Source organism: Coffea eugenioides, chromosome 11 (genome assembly GCF_003713205.1).
Source record: "Coffea eugenioides isolate CCC68of chromosome 11, Ceug_1.0, whole genome shotgun sequence".
NCBI lineage: Eukaryota > Viridiplantae > Streptophyta > Magnoliopsida > Gentianales > Rubiaceae > Coffea > Coffea eugenioides.
The window spans coordinates 13,712,827-13,731,149 of NC_040045.1; the positions used below are offsets into that span (position 1 = coordinate 13,712,827).

General features: G+C 38.9%; 2 protein-coding genes across 2 annotated transcripts; both read right to left on the reverse strand.

Annotated features, from left to right (window-relative positions):
- Nucleotides 1-1,040: 1,040 nt before the first annotated feature.
- Nucleotides 1,041-1,592, reverse strand: LOC113751990 (uncharacterized mitochondrial protein AtMg00810-like; the record flags this gene model as incomplete). The annotated part of the gene is made up of 2 exons (XM_027296135.1): nucleotides 1,041-1,108; nucleotides 1,178-1,592. Coding segments are annotated over 2 exons (483 nt in total), but the record flags the coding sequence as incomplete, so codon positions are not given.
- A 14,700-nt stretch (nucleotides 1,593-16,292) lies between these two features.
- LOC113751991 lies at nucleotides 16,293-17,363 on the reverse strand. Its single transcript, XM_027296136.1, has one exon. It carries the CDS (start codon nucleotides 17,361-17,363, stop codon nucleotides 16,293-16,295), a length of 1,071 nt encoding a protein of 356 aa, XP_027151937.1.
- Nucleotides 17,364-18,323: the final 960 nt, after the last annotated feature.

Genomic DNA, 18,323 nt, shown 5'->3' on the forward strand with positions numbered 1-18,323 from the left:
TCGAGGCTTGGCAAAGCTAGTGGAACTTAGCTCCTGAGAGCTCCTGTATCGTCATTGAATGTGTTTATTTGAAAATTGTGAATTATTTGAATGTTACAGTTTTAATTCTTGCTTAAATGCCATTGCTACTTGAGCTATGTGTTTTGCATGTTTTCTTGGCCTCATGAGTATCCGCTCATCCCGTTAGATTTGTTTTCCTTAACAGGATCTGAAATGGAAAGAATTATGGAGAAACCTACTTGAAGGCTCTTTTGGCTAGAATTTTGGAATGTATTTGTCTAGACATCTTTTGGGAAGTTGTATATTTTGGAAAGTGGATGTATTTTGAACTTGTGATGTAAGATTGAATATTTATGTATGGAAGCGACTTCTCTTTCTTACTTCGTCTTGTCTTATTAGTTATTGAACAAAAAGAAGAACTGAATTGTTCTGTCATATCTTTTGTTCTGGACTCTGTACAACATTTATACAAATGGAATTTGACTTTGTCAATTCCATGAAATCTGTAATTTCCTAAAAATTAGGAGCTAATTTATTCTATCCTAAAATACATTAGGAGTAAATTATTCTATCCTAAAATAGAGCAGAAATCATGGGATATAGCAGAAATCATGGGATATACATAGAAAAAGATATTCTAGATTTTCAACACTCCCCCTCAAGATGGTGAATAGATATTTTCCATTCCCATCTTGCATGTAATGTCTTCAAAGTTGGAAGTTGGCATTCCCTTAGTTAAGACATCTGCCAATTGATTATTTGATGCTACATATGGAGTGCAAATCATGCCACTGTCCAACTTTTCTTTAATAAAATGTCTATCAACTTCGATGTGCTTTGTGCGATCATGTTGCACTGGATTGTGTGCAATGTTGATGGCAGACTTGTTGTCGCAATAGAGTTTCATAGGTCCTTCCCACTTGATTTTAAGATCATCAAGTATTATTTTGAGCCATAGCAATTCATAAACTCCATGAGCCATAGCTCTAAACTCTGCTTCCGCACTTGATCTTGCAACAACCGATTGCTTCTTACTCCGCCTATGTCACTAGGTTCCCACCAAGAAATGTACAATATCCTGAAGTTGATCTACGATCTACAACAGAACCTGCATAATCAGCATCAGTATATGCCTCTATGAGCAATCCTTCATTTTTCTTGAACAAAATTCCTCTACCTGGTGTCCCTTTGAGGTAGGATAGAATTCTATTGACAGCCTGCAAGTGTTTCTCTCTTGGATCATGCATAAATTGGCTTACTACACTTACAGCAAATGCTATGTCCGGCCTTGTATGGGACAAGTATATCAGTTTCCCAACCAACCGCTGATATCTTCCCTTATCTACTGTGCTATCATCCTTCTCTTCATTCAATCTCAAGTTAGGCTCAATGGGTGTACTTGCTGCCTTGCATCCAAGATTGCCTGTTTCTTTAAGCAAGTCTAAGACATACTTTTGTTGGGAAACAAAGATGCCTTTACTTGAGTATGCCACCTCAATGCCTAAAAAATACTTCAGCCTCCCTAGTTCTTTAATTTCAAACTCCTTTGCTAAGCACTTTTTGAGTGTTTCTCTTTCAATTGGATTCCCCGGTAATGATGATGTCATCTACATATACAAGTAGAGCTGTAACACCTCCTTTTGAATATTTTATGAACAAAGTATGATCTCCTTGACTTTGTTTGTATTGCATTGCTAGCATCACTTTAGTAAATCTTCCGAACCAAGCCCTTGGCGATTGTTTTAATCCATATAAAGCTTTCTTTAACCTGCACACTTTCTTTTCAAAAAACATTTCATTGAAACCCGGTGGGGGTTCCATGTACACCTCTTCTTCTAAATCCCCATGTAAGAATGCATTCTTAACATCAAATTGCTGTAAACACCAACCAAAGTTAGCGGCTAAAGACAAAAGAACACGCACAGTATTCATTTTTGCAACGGGTGCAAAGGTCTCTTGGTAATCTATCCCATATGTCTGTGTATATCCTTTTGCGACCAACCGAGCTTTATGCCTTTCTAATGAACCATCAGCTCTATATTTCAAAGTAAACACCCATTTACACCCCACTGTTTTCTTTCCTTTGGGCAGGTTTACAATTTCCCAAGTCTTATTTCTCTCTAGGGCATTCATTTCCTCTTTCATAGCATGTAACCAGTTCTTATTTCTAAGTGCCTCTTGTAGTGTTTGTGGGATTGAAATGGAGTTGATGGTGGTAAGGAAAGTTTTATGTTGTGGAGAGAGTCTATGGAAAGACACGAAATTTGAGATTGGATGCTTAGTGCATTCTCGTGTTCCTTTTCGAACAGCAATAGGCAGGTCTAAATCATTAAATTCACAAGGAGCAGAGTCAGATTGAACACACAAAGGAACAGAATTTTCAGTACCTGATTGTGGTTCAGATTCTTGGATTTGCACAGGTTCAGAAATATGAACTTTCTTCCTTGAGTAGACCTTGAGTGGTGTAGTTGGATTTAAACCAGATTTTCCCTCAGCTCCAAGATCAGGGTCAATTTCTTTACTGGCATGTTCAACTTCAAATTCAGGTTCAGGTTCACTGCTAGTATGTTCTCCTTTAGAATTTGGTGTATGGTCAGGCTTGAAAGACTTTAAGTTTAGTGTAGGACTTTGAAGATCAAGGAGAAATTCCTTATCTTCCCAAGAACTCTCCCCCTGGGGATGAGGATTGTTACTTTGAGAGTAAGGTTCATTTTCAACAAATGTGACATCCATGGAGGTAAAAATTTTTTTTGAAGGAGGATGATAACACTTATATCCTTTCTTTGTGTTTGAGTATCCCACAAAAATACATTTTAAAGCTCTTGGATCAAGTTTCCCTCTTTGGTGTGCCTCTTTGGTGTGCATGAACATACATTCATGCGCAAGTAGCATTTAATCATTAATCATTGAAAATTTCATATTTATTTAGGTCGAGTGCGATAATGTACACACTCGCCTAGAAAACTCGTTTTAACAATCATTGAAAGCAAAATCAATAATAACAAGACACTGATATGCAAGCACGCATGATATGTAAGAAAACAGTTCCAAAATTAACTTTGAATACTGTTCAAAAGTAAATAATGCGGGAAAGCGGTTCAAAAGTAAATTTGGAAACAGTTCAAAAGTAAATAATGCAAGAAACGGTTCATAAATAATTTTAGAAATAGTTTGAGGTCACTCACCTCCATGGCTCAGAAATCATCCATCATATAGCATTGCCTTGCTCAAATCCAAGTCTTAGATCACAAACCCAATGCAACAAGTCCCTTCAAAGTTCGGACAGCACTTCCCCTAAATTTGCTAACTTTTCCAGCCATCACGGCTTCATTATATTCTCATTCAAACCCAAAGGTACACACACAACAACAAGTTCATCCAATAACCATCCAGCAAGCTCCAAGTAGTACTAGTACAAGTCAAGATAGGGAAAAGTCCGGAAATGAAAGTTAAGCTCAAAACCAGAAAAACAGTTTTGGACGTCATTTTACGGTAATGGCACCAAAGGTACTACGAGTATCGGATGGAGGTCCAAGACCCACCGTTTCGAAGCTAAGAACCAGGGCTACAACAATGTATAAGGTCACTCAGTCCAAATCCCAGCACAACTAAGTCAAATATGCCAAATAACAAACCAGAACCGTAATTGCAGGTTTACAAATTACACTATGCTGTAATCAGTACAACTCAGTCTAAACAGGTCCAAATGCAGAAATTACAAAGGCATATGGTAGCTAGGACATCAAGCTACATTTCATCAGAAGACCTTAACACCCAAATCCAAAACAATTCCAGTCAAAACAACCCATTTCAGACACAGTTCTAACATCCTGATGAACCTAGAACAGCAATAGTAATTTCGGCTTATCTCATTCTACACTACTCCAATTGACCTGAAATTTTACAGGAACCCTTAAAACATCAATACCTACAACTTTTATGTTTTAACCAAAGGCCAATTCGGCCCCGAACCATGAGATACAAAACCGGACAGAATTGGGGATATAAAACCCTAACTTTCTCAAATTCCTTCCAAACCCAAAATTGATTACAATTATCTATCAGAGACACCTACTAGAGTCCTTAAACATCAATTCCCATCATCAAAGATAGCCACAACATCACATTCATAGTAAACCAGAAAATTCATCAATAAATTGAAAACTTCACCAATTCATCTCAAACCAAGAAATAAACCACAAATTCATCACTTTAGCTACCATTAAGCACAACTTAAGCTTCATTAAGTGTAGGAGGAAGTTCAATCACCAATTACCTAGTAAACAAGAGAAAAGGAGTTGTAGAACACCTTAGCTTCCTTGAACACTTCCACAAAATCACTTACTAGCACCAAATGGAGGGATTTTATGGAGTAGAAACAATTGTAAGCAATTGGTTTGGATGATTTGAGCTAGTTGGAAGCTTAAAATTGGAGAAGTTTTCTTTCTTCTTGAGCTTAAGGTGGCCGGCCAACATGGAGAAAGAAAGAGTGAATTTTTAGTCAATTTTTGAGATATTTAATCCAAGGGTAAGAAAGGTCAAAAGATGAATAGTTGTCTTAGCCTTCAACCAATGGAAGTGTGATATTTGTCACTCCATTAAATGCATTCCTATCCTTCTTTTTCCCTCTCACATCAATCACTTCACCTCCTCTATTTATCTCTTAACACCCGATAAATTTCACCCAGTATCCGGAACTTATCCTAATTGGCCGAATTTTTCCGAACTTTTCGCCCTAGTGGGTCCCACATCCGGTATACACTCTTAATTTCTCAAAACCTATTTGATACTAGAAAAATCATCCAAAAACTATATCTGCTGCTTAAAAATATCTAGAAAATTTCCCTACTAAAAAAAACGCAGAAAACAAGCCATTAAATAAATAAAACCCTAGAAAATGGGAAAAGTACGGGTTCTCACACTTATACTTTTCGGGGCGTCACAATCTCCCCTCCTTAAAAGAATGTCGTCCTCGACATTCCATCTTGAACCAATCAAGTCGAGACATCCCGCAAGAATCACTAAAAACCAAACCCACAGTCCGGCATCCTAAACTTCAAGCCTAGGATACACTACAGAGATCTGAAGCCTAAGCTCTGATACCAACTGTCACAGCCCCACCTCCCTCTAAGGCGAACCAGAGGGTTCGGCGGGCCGCCTGCCCAGTTCTCGCCGGGACTCAGTCGTTCACTACAAACCTCAATTGAATTTCAAGATATATATATCAAATATACATCAAAGGTTCCCAAACTTTACATATCAAAAGCGAAGCGTCCACGCTTCCACTGCGCCACTCTGATCCATGATCCCAAGTATTATACAGGAGGAAGTCCAAAACTAGCCTATTACACATCCAAGCAATTCTAAACGTTCAATACAATCCCAATATGAATGATTACACAAAAGGAAATCCAAGTTCAATCCATACATGAGATAATCCATGAATAAACACTACAAGCCCTTCCTTCGCCTTGAGCCCTGTGGAGGGGAATAAAACCTTTTTGGGGTGAGCTAGAAGCTCAGCGAGTAACCAATAAAATCAGTTATCAAATCTGTTTAACAATGGTTCATTTCAATGATGTTGTAGATCAAAGGATAAGTCTAGAAACAATTACAACGTTTACAAAACAATAAATATGGAGTATCAATAATTCAAGAAACATTTACAATGGAAAGCGATAGTAACATTCATGACAAGGATACGTTCGTTCTCCTGTCCTTTCATTGCATTTTTGGTTTCATTCGTGCATTCATTCATCCCGTCCCTGGCTTTTGGCCAGGCTCCACCAACCTACAAGGTAATACTCGAGTATACCGAAACGTTCACCCAAGTTCCTAGTCGCCCGACCGAGTCCGCTTCTGGCTCGAGACGACCGGTAACAAGAGGCAATGGCCAGTTCAGCCCAAAAGGCTTACATTCATGCGCAAGTAGCATTTAATCATTAATCATTGAAAATTTCATATTTATTTAGGTCGAGTGCGATAATGTACACACTCGCCTAGAAAACTCGTTTTAACAATCATTGAAAGCAAAATCAATAATAACAAGACACTGATATGCAAGCACGCATGATATGTAAGAAAACAGTTCCAAAATTAACTTTGAATACAGTTCAAAAGTAAATAATGCGGGAAAGCGGTTCAAAAGTAAATTTGGAAACAGTTCAAAAAGTAAATAATGCAAGAAACGGTTCATAAATAATTTTAGAAATAGTTTGAGGTCACTCACCTCCATGGCTCAGAAATCATCCATCATATAGCATTGCCTTGCTCAAATCCAAGTCTTAGATCACAAACCCAATGCAACAAGTCCCTTCAAAGTTCGGACAGCACTTCCCCTAAATTTGCTAACTTTTCCAGCCATCACGGCTTCATTATATTCTCATTCAAACCCAAAGGTACACACACAACAACAAGTTCATCCAATAACCATCCAGCAAGCTCCAAGTAGTACTAGTACAAGTCAAGCTAGGGAAAAGTCCGGAAATGAAAGTTAAGCTCAAAACCAGAAAAACAGTTTTGGACGTCATTTTGCGGTAATGGCACCAAAGGTACTACGAGTATCGGATGGAGGTCCAAGACCCACCGTTTCGAAGCTAAGAACCAGGGCTACAACAATGTATAAGGTCACTCAGTCCAAATCCCAGCACAACTAAGTCAAATATGCCAAATAACAAACCAGAACCGTAATTGCAGGTTTACAAATTACACTATGCTGTAATCAGTACAACTCAGTCTAAACAGGTCCAAATGCAGAAATTACAAAGGCATATGGTAGCTAGGACATCAAGCTACATTTCATCAGAAGACCTTAACACCCAAATCCAAAACAATTCCAGTCAAAACAACCCATTTCAGACACAGTTCTAACATCCTGATGAACCTAGAACAGCAATAGTAATTTCGGCTTATCTCATTCTACACTACTCCAATTGACCTGAAATTTTACAGGAACCCTTAAAACATCAATACCTACAACTTTTATGTTTTAACCAAAGGCCAATTCGGCCCCGAACCATGAGATACAAAACCGGACAGAATTGGGGATATAAAACCCTAACTTTCTCAAATTCCTTCCAAACCCAAAATTGATTACAATTATCTATCAGAGACACCTACTAGAGTCCTTAAACATCAATTCACAGTCTATTGGCTCATATTGAAGGGGTATTGTGGGCTAATTAGATGTGTGGTATATCTTATTATTCGTATGTGTAATTGTGGTTCTATACAAAGGTGAGTTTAGAAGGGTAATTTCAGTTTACCTTGTTTCTGGACTCAACTTGGACTGTAAATTTAGCCATGTTTTAGACCGAAACAACTGTTGGACAAAACATGAAAGTTGTAGATATATGAGTTAGCTATCTACCTACAAAATTTCAGATCGATTAGAGTTCTGTAGCTTGTGAAATGACCGAAATACCCTTGACTGCCCTTAAGCCCTGTTTCACGGACAGTTTCCATTTTTCTCTAAGATCTCGATTTTTGACCATGAATATGTATAATTTGGCTTTGGAGGTCTTCATAAGAAATGTTGGTATATGTCTTAGCTTCGTAACGCCATAATAGGTCTTGGATATGATGCCTTTTGATTTCCTTTTGTTTGACATGATATTTGTGATATAGGGCTTGGACTTGAATAAGGCAATGATTTATGATGGATGAGGTTCATGAGCTGTGGTCGGTGAGTGATTCCACAACTATTTTCAAAGTTACTTTTCGAACTAATTCTTGCATTGGTTACTCGATTGCATAACATTTGTGTTTGTGTGTGTGCCATGACATGATTTGGCTCCATTGAGTTCTTGGAATTCGTGTTCTTAGAACCAACGTCTCCACCACTGTTTATCGGGAGCATTGATGTCTCCCTATTACTATTTGACTGTTCATTGATCTGTTTGACCATTGGATTTCTAAATACGAGGATTTCACTGGCTCACAAGAGCAATAAATTTACATTTGATCACTGAGTCATGCCATCATCTAAATGCATTACTATGAAATGTACTTGATTACTGATTTTACTGGTCACTCGCTGAGTTTCTAACTCACCCCAAAATATATTTTTCCCCTCCATAGGGCTCGAGGCAAAGGAAGCGCGTGTAATGAGTTATTAGTATGATTGGATGAATATCTCCTGTATAGTTTGAGTTCTAGATTTCTTTTGTGTAATAGTTAGGATTGTATGAATGTTTGGAATTGAACGAATATATGTGTACATTCCACGCTTGGGAACTAGTATTCGCTTTGCTTGTGATATGTAATTCACGGAGGATTTGATGTATTATTTGAGATGTGCCTTGCAAGTTATTTGAACTCTGTAGTGAGTGAGTGAGTCCTGGCGAGAGGTGGGCAGGCAGTCCGCCGAACCCTTTGGTTCGCCTTAGGGAGAGGTGGGGCTGTCACAGTTGGTATCGGAGCTTAGGCTTTAGATCTCTGTAGTGTATCTTAGGCTAAAGTTTAGGATGCCGGACTGTGGGACTGGTTTGAAAGTGGTAAGTGTAAGATATGACTTGGTTGCTTCCAAGCATACATCAACCGATTCTGGTACTAGCGTACGGCCTGAGTTGTACAGTTCTTTAGTTTTGGATTCTTGTACTTGAGTGCTCGATACTTTTCCTAAGGAAATGCTTGTGAATTTGGGAGGAACATGGTCTAGTACATGATGATGTGAATAGGAATCATAAGTGACTGTGAGATAAGTTGTAATGGCACAGGTTGGAGCACAGAGGATTTCATATTGTCCTTGAGACGTAATTGGATGAGGAGCTTGAAATGATGAATGTTATCTAGAACTTGTCTAATAAGATTTTGGCTAGGGTTTTGATAGATTGTGGTGGTGGCCGGAATTAGTGAGAAAACTTCTAGTTTTGCATCCTTCTTCTAGTCTTCTTGTTTGATTAAAGTTTGCACCACCCGATTTGTAAGTATTGGAATTTGAAATACTTGAACTGCCTGAGACCTACTAGGCTAAGCTCACTTGAGACTTGAACCTGTTTAGGCGAGTGTGCTCTTACATACACTTAATGGACCCGATTAGACTAAATATATCGTATTTCATTTACGCTTGAGCAAGTAATTTGATTCGTATATGACCTATATGTGGACTTGAAGTCTGTGATTGCTTGAGAATGTGAGTCGTTGGACATAGGCTAGGCGAGTGAGTTCTTATTTGTACTCGTGCACCATGAACCTGAAGTATTTTGCTCTGCTTTTAAACTTATATGTTTGAACCCTGCTTTGACCCTGCTTTGAACTTATCCGTACTCGTGTGGTTGTAGACCGGCTACTAATCTGTAGCGGTTGAACTGAACCTCTCTGGTGAGGCATTGTCTGTTGTGTTTTCAAGCATTGCCATTTTTCTGGCGAGGCATGCCTGTTATGTTATCAAGCACCGCCAGGGATGAATTTTTTGAACTGAGCCTCTCTGGTGGGGCATTACCTATTGTGTTATCAAGCACCGCCATTCTTTTGGCGAGGCATGCCTGTTGTGTTATCAAGCACCACCAGGGATGAAATTCTTGAACTGAACCTCTTTGGTGGGGTATTGCCTGATGTGTTATCAAGCACCGCCATTCTTTTGATGAGTGTAACGGCCCCATCTCACTCTAAGGCGAACCAAAGGGTTCGACGGACCGCCTGCCCAACTCGCGCCAGGACTCGAAAATACAAAACAATAAAAACTAAAGAAACCAAAAGAGCACCATTCACAATATACAATCTCCAAAAGATTTCTATTTACATCCTCAAAAGTAGATATCCAGATCACTGCATCATCGCATGATAGTAATCAAAATTAGAAAGTAGACCCAAAGAAGGATTTTAATACAGGTCACCAAAACAAAACAAAAATATCTTAGTTGTTCAACTATTACAAACCCAACCTAACTATACTAGTGATGGTGCCAAAATTTCGAAAATACAAAACAATAAAAACTAAAGAAACCAAAAGAGCACCATTCACAATATACAATCTCCAAAAGATTTCTTTTTACATCCTCAAAAATAGATATCCAGATCACTGCATCATCGCATGATAGTAATCAAAATTAGAAAGTAGATGTGAGGACCCGCAAATTTTCTACATTTTTCCTCAAAAATGCCTTTTATTTGAAAATTATTATTTATTAAAGCTCTACTATCTAATTGTTCAACTATAAGTGCAGATGAACCTAGAAAATAGGGTTTTCCGCTTCGGTTTCATGACTTGAGCAAAATTAGGGTTTTTCGATTTTTCCGCCGGATGAATTTTCGGTACTGGCCGAGGATCAATTTGATGATTAAAAGTGACTTTTAAGTGAGAAATAATATGTGATTAGGAGCAATGATAAAAAGTTAGTGAGTTGAAAGTAAAAAACCCTGGTACGCGCGATTTAAGAGAAAACGCGTCACACCGACGTGTACCGCGTACTACCGATTGAACCACCACTTGATCACCACTTTCTTGCCATACAAGTTTATCATTAATGGAGCAAAATATCTTCCCCCTCTTAGCCCTCCTATTGGCCGAAAATTAGAGATTAGAAATGCAACAAGAGAGAGAAAAATTTGTGGTCAAGATTAGTCCAAGTGTTAGCCAAACTTGTGGCTAGAATTAATCCTTAGCTTTCCAACCTTCTTATAACACAAGCTTAGCTTAATTCCCTCCATTAATTCTGCATCTTGGCCGAAATAAGAGAGAGAGAGAGAGAGACAAAGAGAGTTCATCTCATTCTCCTTCATTTCTTCTCCAAATCTTGAAAAGTTTCTTCTATTCGCGCAAATCTACTCCGATTAAGTTGTTATCTAGCACAAAGGCTACCTACCGGTGTAATTTTCTTGAGGAACAAAGGCCTTGAACACTTGTTTCTAGTCTCCTTGGAAAGGTATACATGCTGGAACCTTGACTCTCCGATTAAATTCACGATTAGTCGCTAAATATGTCACATATGGTTGTATTATTGAGGTATGTGGTGAAATAGAGGCTTGGGTCATGATTTTCCATTTTATTGGAATATTTTTCAGCTTTCCTATGATTTTTCTAGTGCTTAAAATTTGGGGCTTTGATGTTTAAAGTTTAATATGGGAAGTTAAGATGGTGAAGCAAGCCAAAAATAAAGAAATTAGCATTTGATTTCAAGAATTTCCAGATTTCAGGGACTTGAAAATTCAGTTCTGCCCGTTTCTATATCACCTAGTTAGAGGCCGATTTTGGCTTGGAATAAAACATGAAAGTTGTAGAGAATGATATTTTATAGTTGCCCACAAAATTTCAGCTCAATCGGAGCAACGTAGGTTGTGAAAAGTCCAAAATACCCTCACTGTTTTAAAAATTTCCCAGCAGTCCGTTTCATCAGTTAAGTCCAGTTTATCACGTTTTTTGACTAGTATTCATTCTGATTTAGCTTTTTGCCAAAACATGAAAGTTGTATTATTCTGAATTATCTTTCAAATGCCTCTAAGAAAACCTGATTCGGACTTATGTACTCTGAGATATGTCCATTACAGTGTAATGTATTTAAACAGCCGACGAATTGATTTCTGGTTTAGTAATTTGAGAATTTGACCAAGTTACATTAGAAACTGGACTAAGTGACCTTCATGAACATTTTAGCCCTGTGTCTTAGCTTCGAAACGGCATAAGTTGCGTCTTAATCCGATAAGCGTAGCCTCGGATAAGTTATTTCCGCTTTCATACGTCAAATCTGTCTTTTGCTAAATTGAATTTCTGCACTTGTTATTTCTGTATTTCTTATTCTTATGATATTGTGAGCCTATGGAACGGCTCTTGACTTGAATTGCTTATGTGTGATGTTGGGTTGTGGTTGAGGAAAAATAATGAAGCCAAAATGGCTGGAAAATTAGGTAAAAACAAAGGGCATGCTGCCCAAATTTTCGCCCGAAAGCTAAGGTTTATTTGAACTTGTAAAATACTATGACCGTATTTCCATCTTAAAAACATGATCCTTCTTCAATTGGAAACTCCAAATGTTTACTTACTCTTACCAAATAAAGAGGAGTAGTTTAGGATTTTCTTGAGTATTTTGTCCTCTCTTTTTCATGAATTTCATTAAGACAATTAGTCTATAATATCTACTTGAATATAAGATAAGTTTCAACCACATAAACGATTCCGAAAACGGTATTTCCTAGTCTATCTAGTTGGATTTTGATTTGTCTTTAGTTCAAGTGTTTCCATTAGAAAATTTTATAACCCTTTTGAGTTGGTTTTATGTGTGGTCTATGAAACCCTAGTTATTTTTATCCACGAGTCCAAATGTCCACGTTCTACTTTAAAGTCTTTTTATACGTTCTACTCATCATGCGACGAGTCTCTTTGATTGCACCTAATTGGTTGTGACAAATGAGTGGTAATATTCTTTTCATTTAATCTTAGGTTTTCTCGGTGACTAAAGATAATATCCGGAAGGATATTTTGCACGTTGTTGTGCGTAAATAGGTGAGTGTTCTATATACCCATTGTTTTCTGTGACTACCTGATTACTTGACTATCTGTTTACTCGATTTCCAATTTATGTGATTACGTGATATCCGTGAATTACATGCTCCCATGAAATCAATTTGTATTGCTTACGTGCTAAGTGTCCACTTGATTACTTAATTATCATGAATCACATGCTATATGAAGTTGTCCATCATTGTTAGGCGAGTGTGTACTTTACCTCATTCGACCTATTCAATTGATGAATTTTACCATTTACCGTTTACCGATTTACTTGGTTAGTTGTGCATGTTGTAAGCTCTAAGCTGAACTTGGGCCCCGCCTCGGTTACCGACCTACTCGAGCCAGGACTGGGCTCGGTCGGGTAGGTTGGAACCCTGGACAACCGTCGGTATACTCGAGTATTACCACTGGAGGGATAAGGTGATGGCCAGTCAACCGTGGGGATTCGGAAGTTATAAGGTGCAGAGGACCGACAAAGTTCCACCGGAACACCGTATCCTTCAGTATATGGTTACCGTGTATCACGATAATTGTTCCATGCTAAAATGCCAACATGAAATCATGTGTTATACCTGTGATATGCTCCATACCTGTAATAAGTCCCAACCACTCATGAACTATACATAAGGTTTTCTGGATTAATTGTTATTACATGACTAATGTTCCTTGTTTAATTACTTGTTTATGTATATAGAACCTCACTGGGCTTTTTAGCTCATACCACGTCAATTGTTTTCCTTAGCAGGGGAAGGCGAGCAAGGACGAGAGTTCTGTATAGTCTAGTTGATCTAGTTCTTTGGCCTTGTAATGGTTCTCGCCCTAGTGCTTGGCACGGGCTGGTTGTATGAGGAATGAGAACCCTTGTATATTCGATGGTTGTACTTGAATGGTAAAAACTTTGAAGACTTCTGGTGAGTAGAAGTTTCTTATCTTTTACTTGAGCATCTATGTATATATTAAGTTGAAGTGGATGGGTTACTTATTGTCTATGGATGTACGCACGTGATACGAGTGACTGAGTCCTGGCGAGAGCTGGGCAGGCGACCCGCCGAACCCTGGGGTACGCCCTAGGGGGAGGTGGGGCCGTCACAGTAGACCCAAAGAAGGATTTTAATACAGGTCACCAAAACAAAACAAAAATATCTTAGTTGTTCAACTATTACAAACCCAACCTAACTATATTAGTGATGGTGCCAAAATTTCCCCGCGTCGGCCCCTACTAAGGAAAACAAAAGAAAAGGGGGTAAGCTATAAGTTTAGCGACTAACCAGGGGTAAAAATATAATTTTTACATGTCAACATTTGCACAGTGAGAGCAAAGCAAAAGTAGAAAAGTAACACCACATGGTAAGGATACGGGTGGCTCCAAAGCCAACTCATTTGTCGAGCTTGAACACTGGTTGACCCTTGAGATCCTGAGCCACACAGCTCGCTTCTCTTAAAGGATCCCACATAGAGAGACCATGAGCCTCAGCTCAAGTCACGAGCAATAAATGCTCTAAAATATTTTTCGAGCAATAAATGCTCTAAAATGGTGGTTCAAGCAATAAATGCTCTGGTTCAAATCACAAAATCATATTTCACAGGTATCAATAGCAACTAATGGGGTTTAGGTCGAGTGCGATAAAGTACATCCTCGCCTAAGTGCCCATTTTTCATAGTAAACTCATATTAGCATTGAGTTACACAGAAACCCTGATTACTCACCTAAAGAGCAAGTATAACGAGAGAAAGTACGGAAATGAATTCAAGTCGTCAGCTAGTGGCCCCACCGGCTCCGTCTAGCCCGTCACCGCCTGTAGCAGAATGTTGACCCATATTATCACAAAAACAACTACTTAAGTGCGTAAATTAAGCAAAACGGCAAAATTGGCACATGCATGTGCGGAATCGGCAAACGGAAATGGAAACGGTCGGCAAACGGAAATGGGCATAGTTACTGTCCCAAAAAATTTTGATCATAAGTTGGGCTAGAAATGTCAGATTAAAGTGTATAGATACCGTTACGAAGCTAAGAAGAAGGGCTACAATTTTCATGAAGACACATTAATCTCGATCTGAATGGAAGTAGGTCGAAATTATGGAATACAGTACCAGAAGTTTGCACTTTAGGGTGACGGACAGGGTCTGTTTACCAGACCATAACTCACAGCTCGGAAATCCAAATCACGAAATTCCAAAGACATTAGAAAGCTATGTCATAAGGCTAAAACTTTTATGTTTTAGTCAAAACCTGAATCAATACAAAGCAGGGTGAAAAAAGCGTCCAAATTTCCTGTCAGAACTGTCCAAATTCAAAGGCAGTTCTGACAACTGATCTTGTTTTGGTTATAACTGGAGTTACGGAACACGGATTTGGACGCACTTTATACTGTTTCGAAGCTAAAACCAAGATCAACATTTATTATGAAGGGGTGAACACTCAGTTCGTACGTTATCCAGGTGAACCGAGCATGGTCAGAGGCTAAATCCACAAACGTAACACAATCCAATGTTCAAAACAGGTGCAAGTGTTTTGGCTATAAATCGGGATACACAGGTCCGTTTGATCTGAAATTTTGTAGGCACATTAAGGACTTAAAAAATTACAACTTTCATGTTTTGTACTAAGGCCAATTCGGCTTCTAACTAGGTCAAACAGTACCAGGCAGAACAGGGTTAATCACAACCCTCAACTGTAATTTTTCGCACTAACCAGAAATTTTCCGCAGCCGATCGTATCCAACATATATTAGCTTCATTTTACACCATAATAAACCCTCAATCCATAACTAAACCATGATTATCATATAAAACAGAAAAATAGCAATAATAAATCAAAATCCATCATAACTTCACTTCCAACCATAAACAAACCATATGTCATCATATTAAGCCACTAAAGCCACCAATTGAACATTATCAAAGCTAAAGGGAAAAGTTCTTAACAACTCACCTTGTAACCTCAAGAAAACAAGCAATTTAGCACCTCCTCTTTCCAAACCACTCCACCAACTTAGTCACTACCACCTAACAAAGGATTTCTACGGAGTGAATTCGAGATTTTTCGGTTGAATCACAAGATTTGTGCAAGAAATTGGATCAACTAGTTGAAGCCTTCTTTTTCCTCTTTCCTTCTCTCCCTCACAGTTTTCTCTCTCTCTCTCCCTTAGTTTTTGGTTTGTGTTTTATGTCTTAGCTTGTGTTTGTGGTTTATAGCTTGCAAGACTTAAGATGGGTAAGATATTTGTTTCACTAACCAATCAAAATCAAATACAACCATGGCTTAATTTCCACCACAACCTTCTTTGCCCCCTTTCACACTCTTGCCCCAAATCATTTAATTCTTTGCAAATTAGTCCATAGGTCATTAACTTAATCTAATCCAAAATACTTAGTCACACTTAATCATTTCACTAATCACCTTATTATCTTAATCACCCATCCTTAATTATTCTTTATTCCACATAAAAGCAACTAAACCACAATCTTTTTACATTAGCTAAATTAAGGGTTTTAAACCCAACTTAAGGTTGTTCAATTAGCAAAACACTAGGGAATTTACTAGTGTAAGACTTTTTAGCTCTCTAATCCTACTTAACCTTTATAAAAGAAATCGAATCCGGTATCTCCTCATACGAAAACATACATTAGCATGCATGATATTTACTACCACATAAACTTATGATTAATACGTAAACTAGGGTTTTGGGTAAAAATATCAAAGGTGTAAATCCATTAGGGTTTTAATAAAATTTTAAATTAAGGTTTTTTCGATTCTAAAAGTAAAATCACATGTAAAGAATTACCATCATCCTTAAAATCAAATTTTATAGAAAAATTTAGCACTAATATTCCTTATTCAAAATTAAGGACGAATCGGGATCTCACAACCTCCCCCTCTTAGAAGAATTTCGTTCTCGAAATTCATACCTTTGGCGTCCCTGATCGGCCTAGAAATGGTTCTCTTCGTCCCTGATTTATTTCCTCCCCTCGACTTCTGAGGGCACTGAGCAACTAGGTGTTCATTGCTACCACATCGGAAACATCGCCAATTTTTCTCTTTCTTCCAACAGGTATCTTCCGTATGGTTAGTGGCCCCACAGACATCACATACTCTTCTGGTTCCGAACATCGATTCCCCATGTGAGACACCACTTTGGGGCCCTTTTCCTGCCTGATCTTCCCTTGTTTTACCTTGATTCGGAGTCCCCACTGGTCGTGTACCATCGACTTCCTTACTCCTCTTACTAGGTGGCTCGCTTCCCGAGCTTTGCCCACCAGTGTAGGTATAGGTGTCAGATGGTGTTCTATTCTTGTCACGGAAAGCTTTTACCTGACTCCTTGCTGTCTCTATTCGCTGTGCCTTTTCCAGGGTCTGGCTGAATGTATCCAACTGGGCAGCCGCCAGTGCCTCTTGTATTTTCACGTTTAAACCCTGGACAAATCGACGAATTCTCTTTCGGTCTGTTAGTACTAACTCTGGAGCAAAATGAGAGAGTTTGGTAAATTGTGTCTCGTACTCTGCCACACTTAACGACCCTTGACGCTGGCGGATAAAGGCCTCTTCCCGCCTTTCTTGAACAATCGGTGGCAAATACTTCTCGTTAAACTCACGGGTGAAATTGACCCAAGTCCAGGGGGTCTGCTCTCGTTCCCACTTAGCCTTTATTACATTCCACCATGCTCGGGCTGATCCTTCAAATTGGAAGACAACGAAAGATACCTGCCGTTCCTCTGAATACCCGAGCGCAGCGAATATATCCATCATGCGGTCCATCCATCTCTCAGCTAAGTCAGGGCTAGGTCCACCTATGAATTTCGGGGGTGCAAATTTTTGGAACCGTTCTAAGGCACGGTCCACTCCCTCGTGATTGCTCAGATTACTTCCAGGGTTTCCGGCATTATTCCCATGACCCTGACCCTGTTGGTCCACCATTCGTGCCAGCAAATCTGTCATCCATTATATGGCTGTAGCTACTTGGTTATCAGCTTGGTGGTTCGTATTTTCATTTTCTACCCTTTTGGGTTCTGGTCTCCGTCCCCTACCTTTTCTTCGGCCTCGGCCTCGTCCCCTACCTCCACCTCGGCCACCGGCTTCCATTTGTAGTGAAAACTTTACCATATAAAACACCATATAAAACACACTAAATGATCAAAATTTTTGGACATGCATATACAGGTTTACGCCAAAGATATGCACAAATTAGCAAAAATGCAGCTAGTACCAAAACACTGAACACATCGATTTCAAAACAAATCAACAGGACAATAAAGTAATTCAAGTCAACGGCCCTAACGCAACTCCCCTGCTGAGCCCACCTAATCCACCAGCACCGCCCCGGCGGCCCTAGGGTGCAAACCTAAAGAATAGGTCCAAATAGCTAACTTTAACATTAAATAAGAACCAAGTCGATTCACACTGGGACTGGCCATCTCCAAGTGCAATCAACTCAATCCCCACTTTGCCTCATGGGAAAATTACACAAGTCCAATATCAAAATCGTAGCATTCAATATTTACCTTAATAGCCAAGTACCCCACAGTCCGGCATCTTAAACGTTGAAATCTCGAATGCACTACAAAGATCTGAAACCTAAACTTTGATACCAACTGTGACGGCCCCATCTCACCCTAAGGCGAACCAAAGGGTTCGACGGACAGCCTGCCCAGCTCACGCCAAGACTCGAAAATACAAAACAATAAAAACTAAAGAAACCAAAAGAGCACCATTCACAATATACAATCTCCAAAAGATTTCTATTTACATCCTCAAAAGTAGATATCCAGATCACTGCATCATCGCATGATAGTAATCAAAATTAGAAAGTAGACCCAAAGAAGGATTTTAATACAGGTCACCAAAACAAAACAAAAATATCTTAGTTGTTCAACTATT

Bases quoted from the DNA above. Each gene is read 5' to 3' on its own strand.
- LOC113751991 (XM_027296136.1), bottom strand. From the start codon at position 17,363: ATGGTGGACCAACAGGGTCAGGGTCATGGGAATAATGCCGGAAACCCT.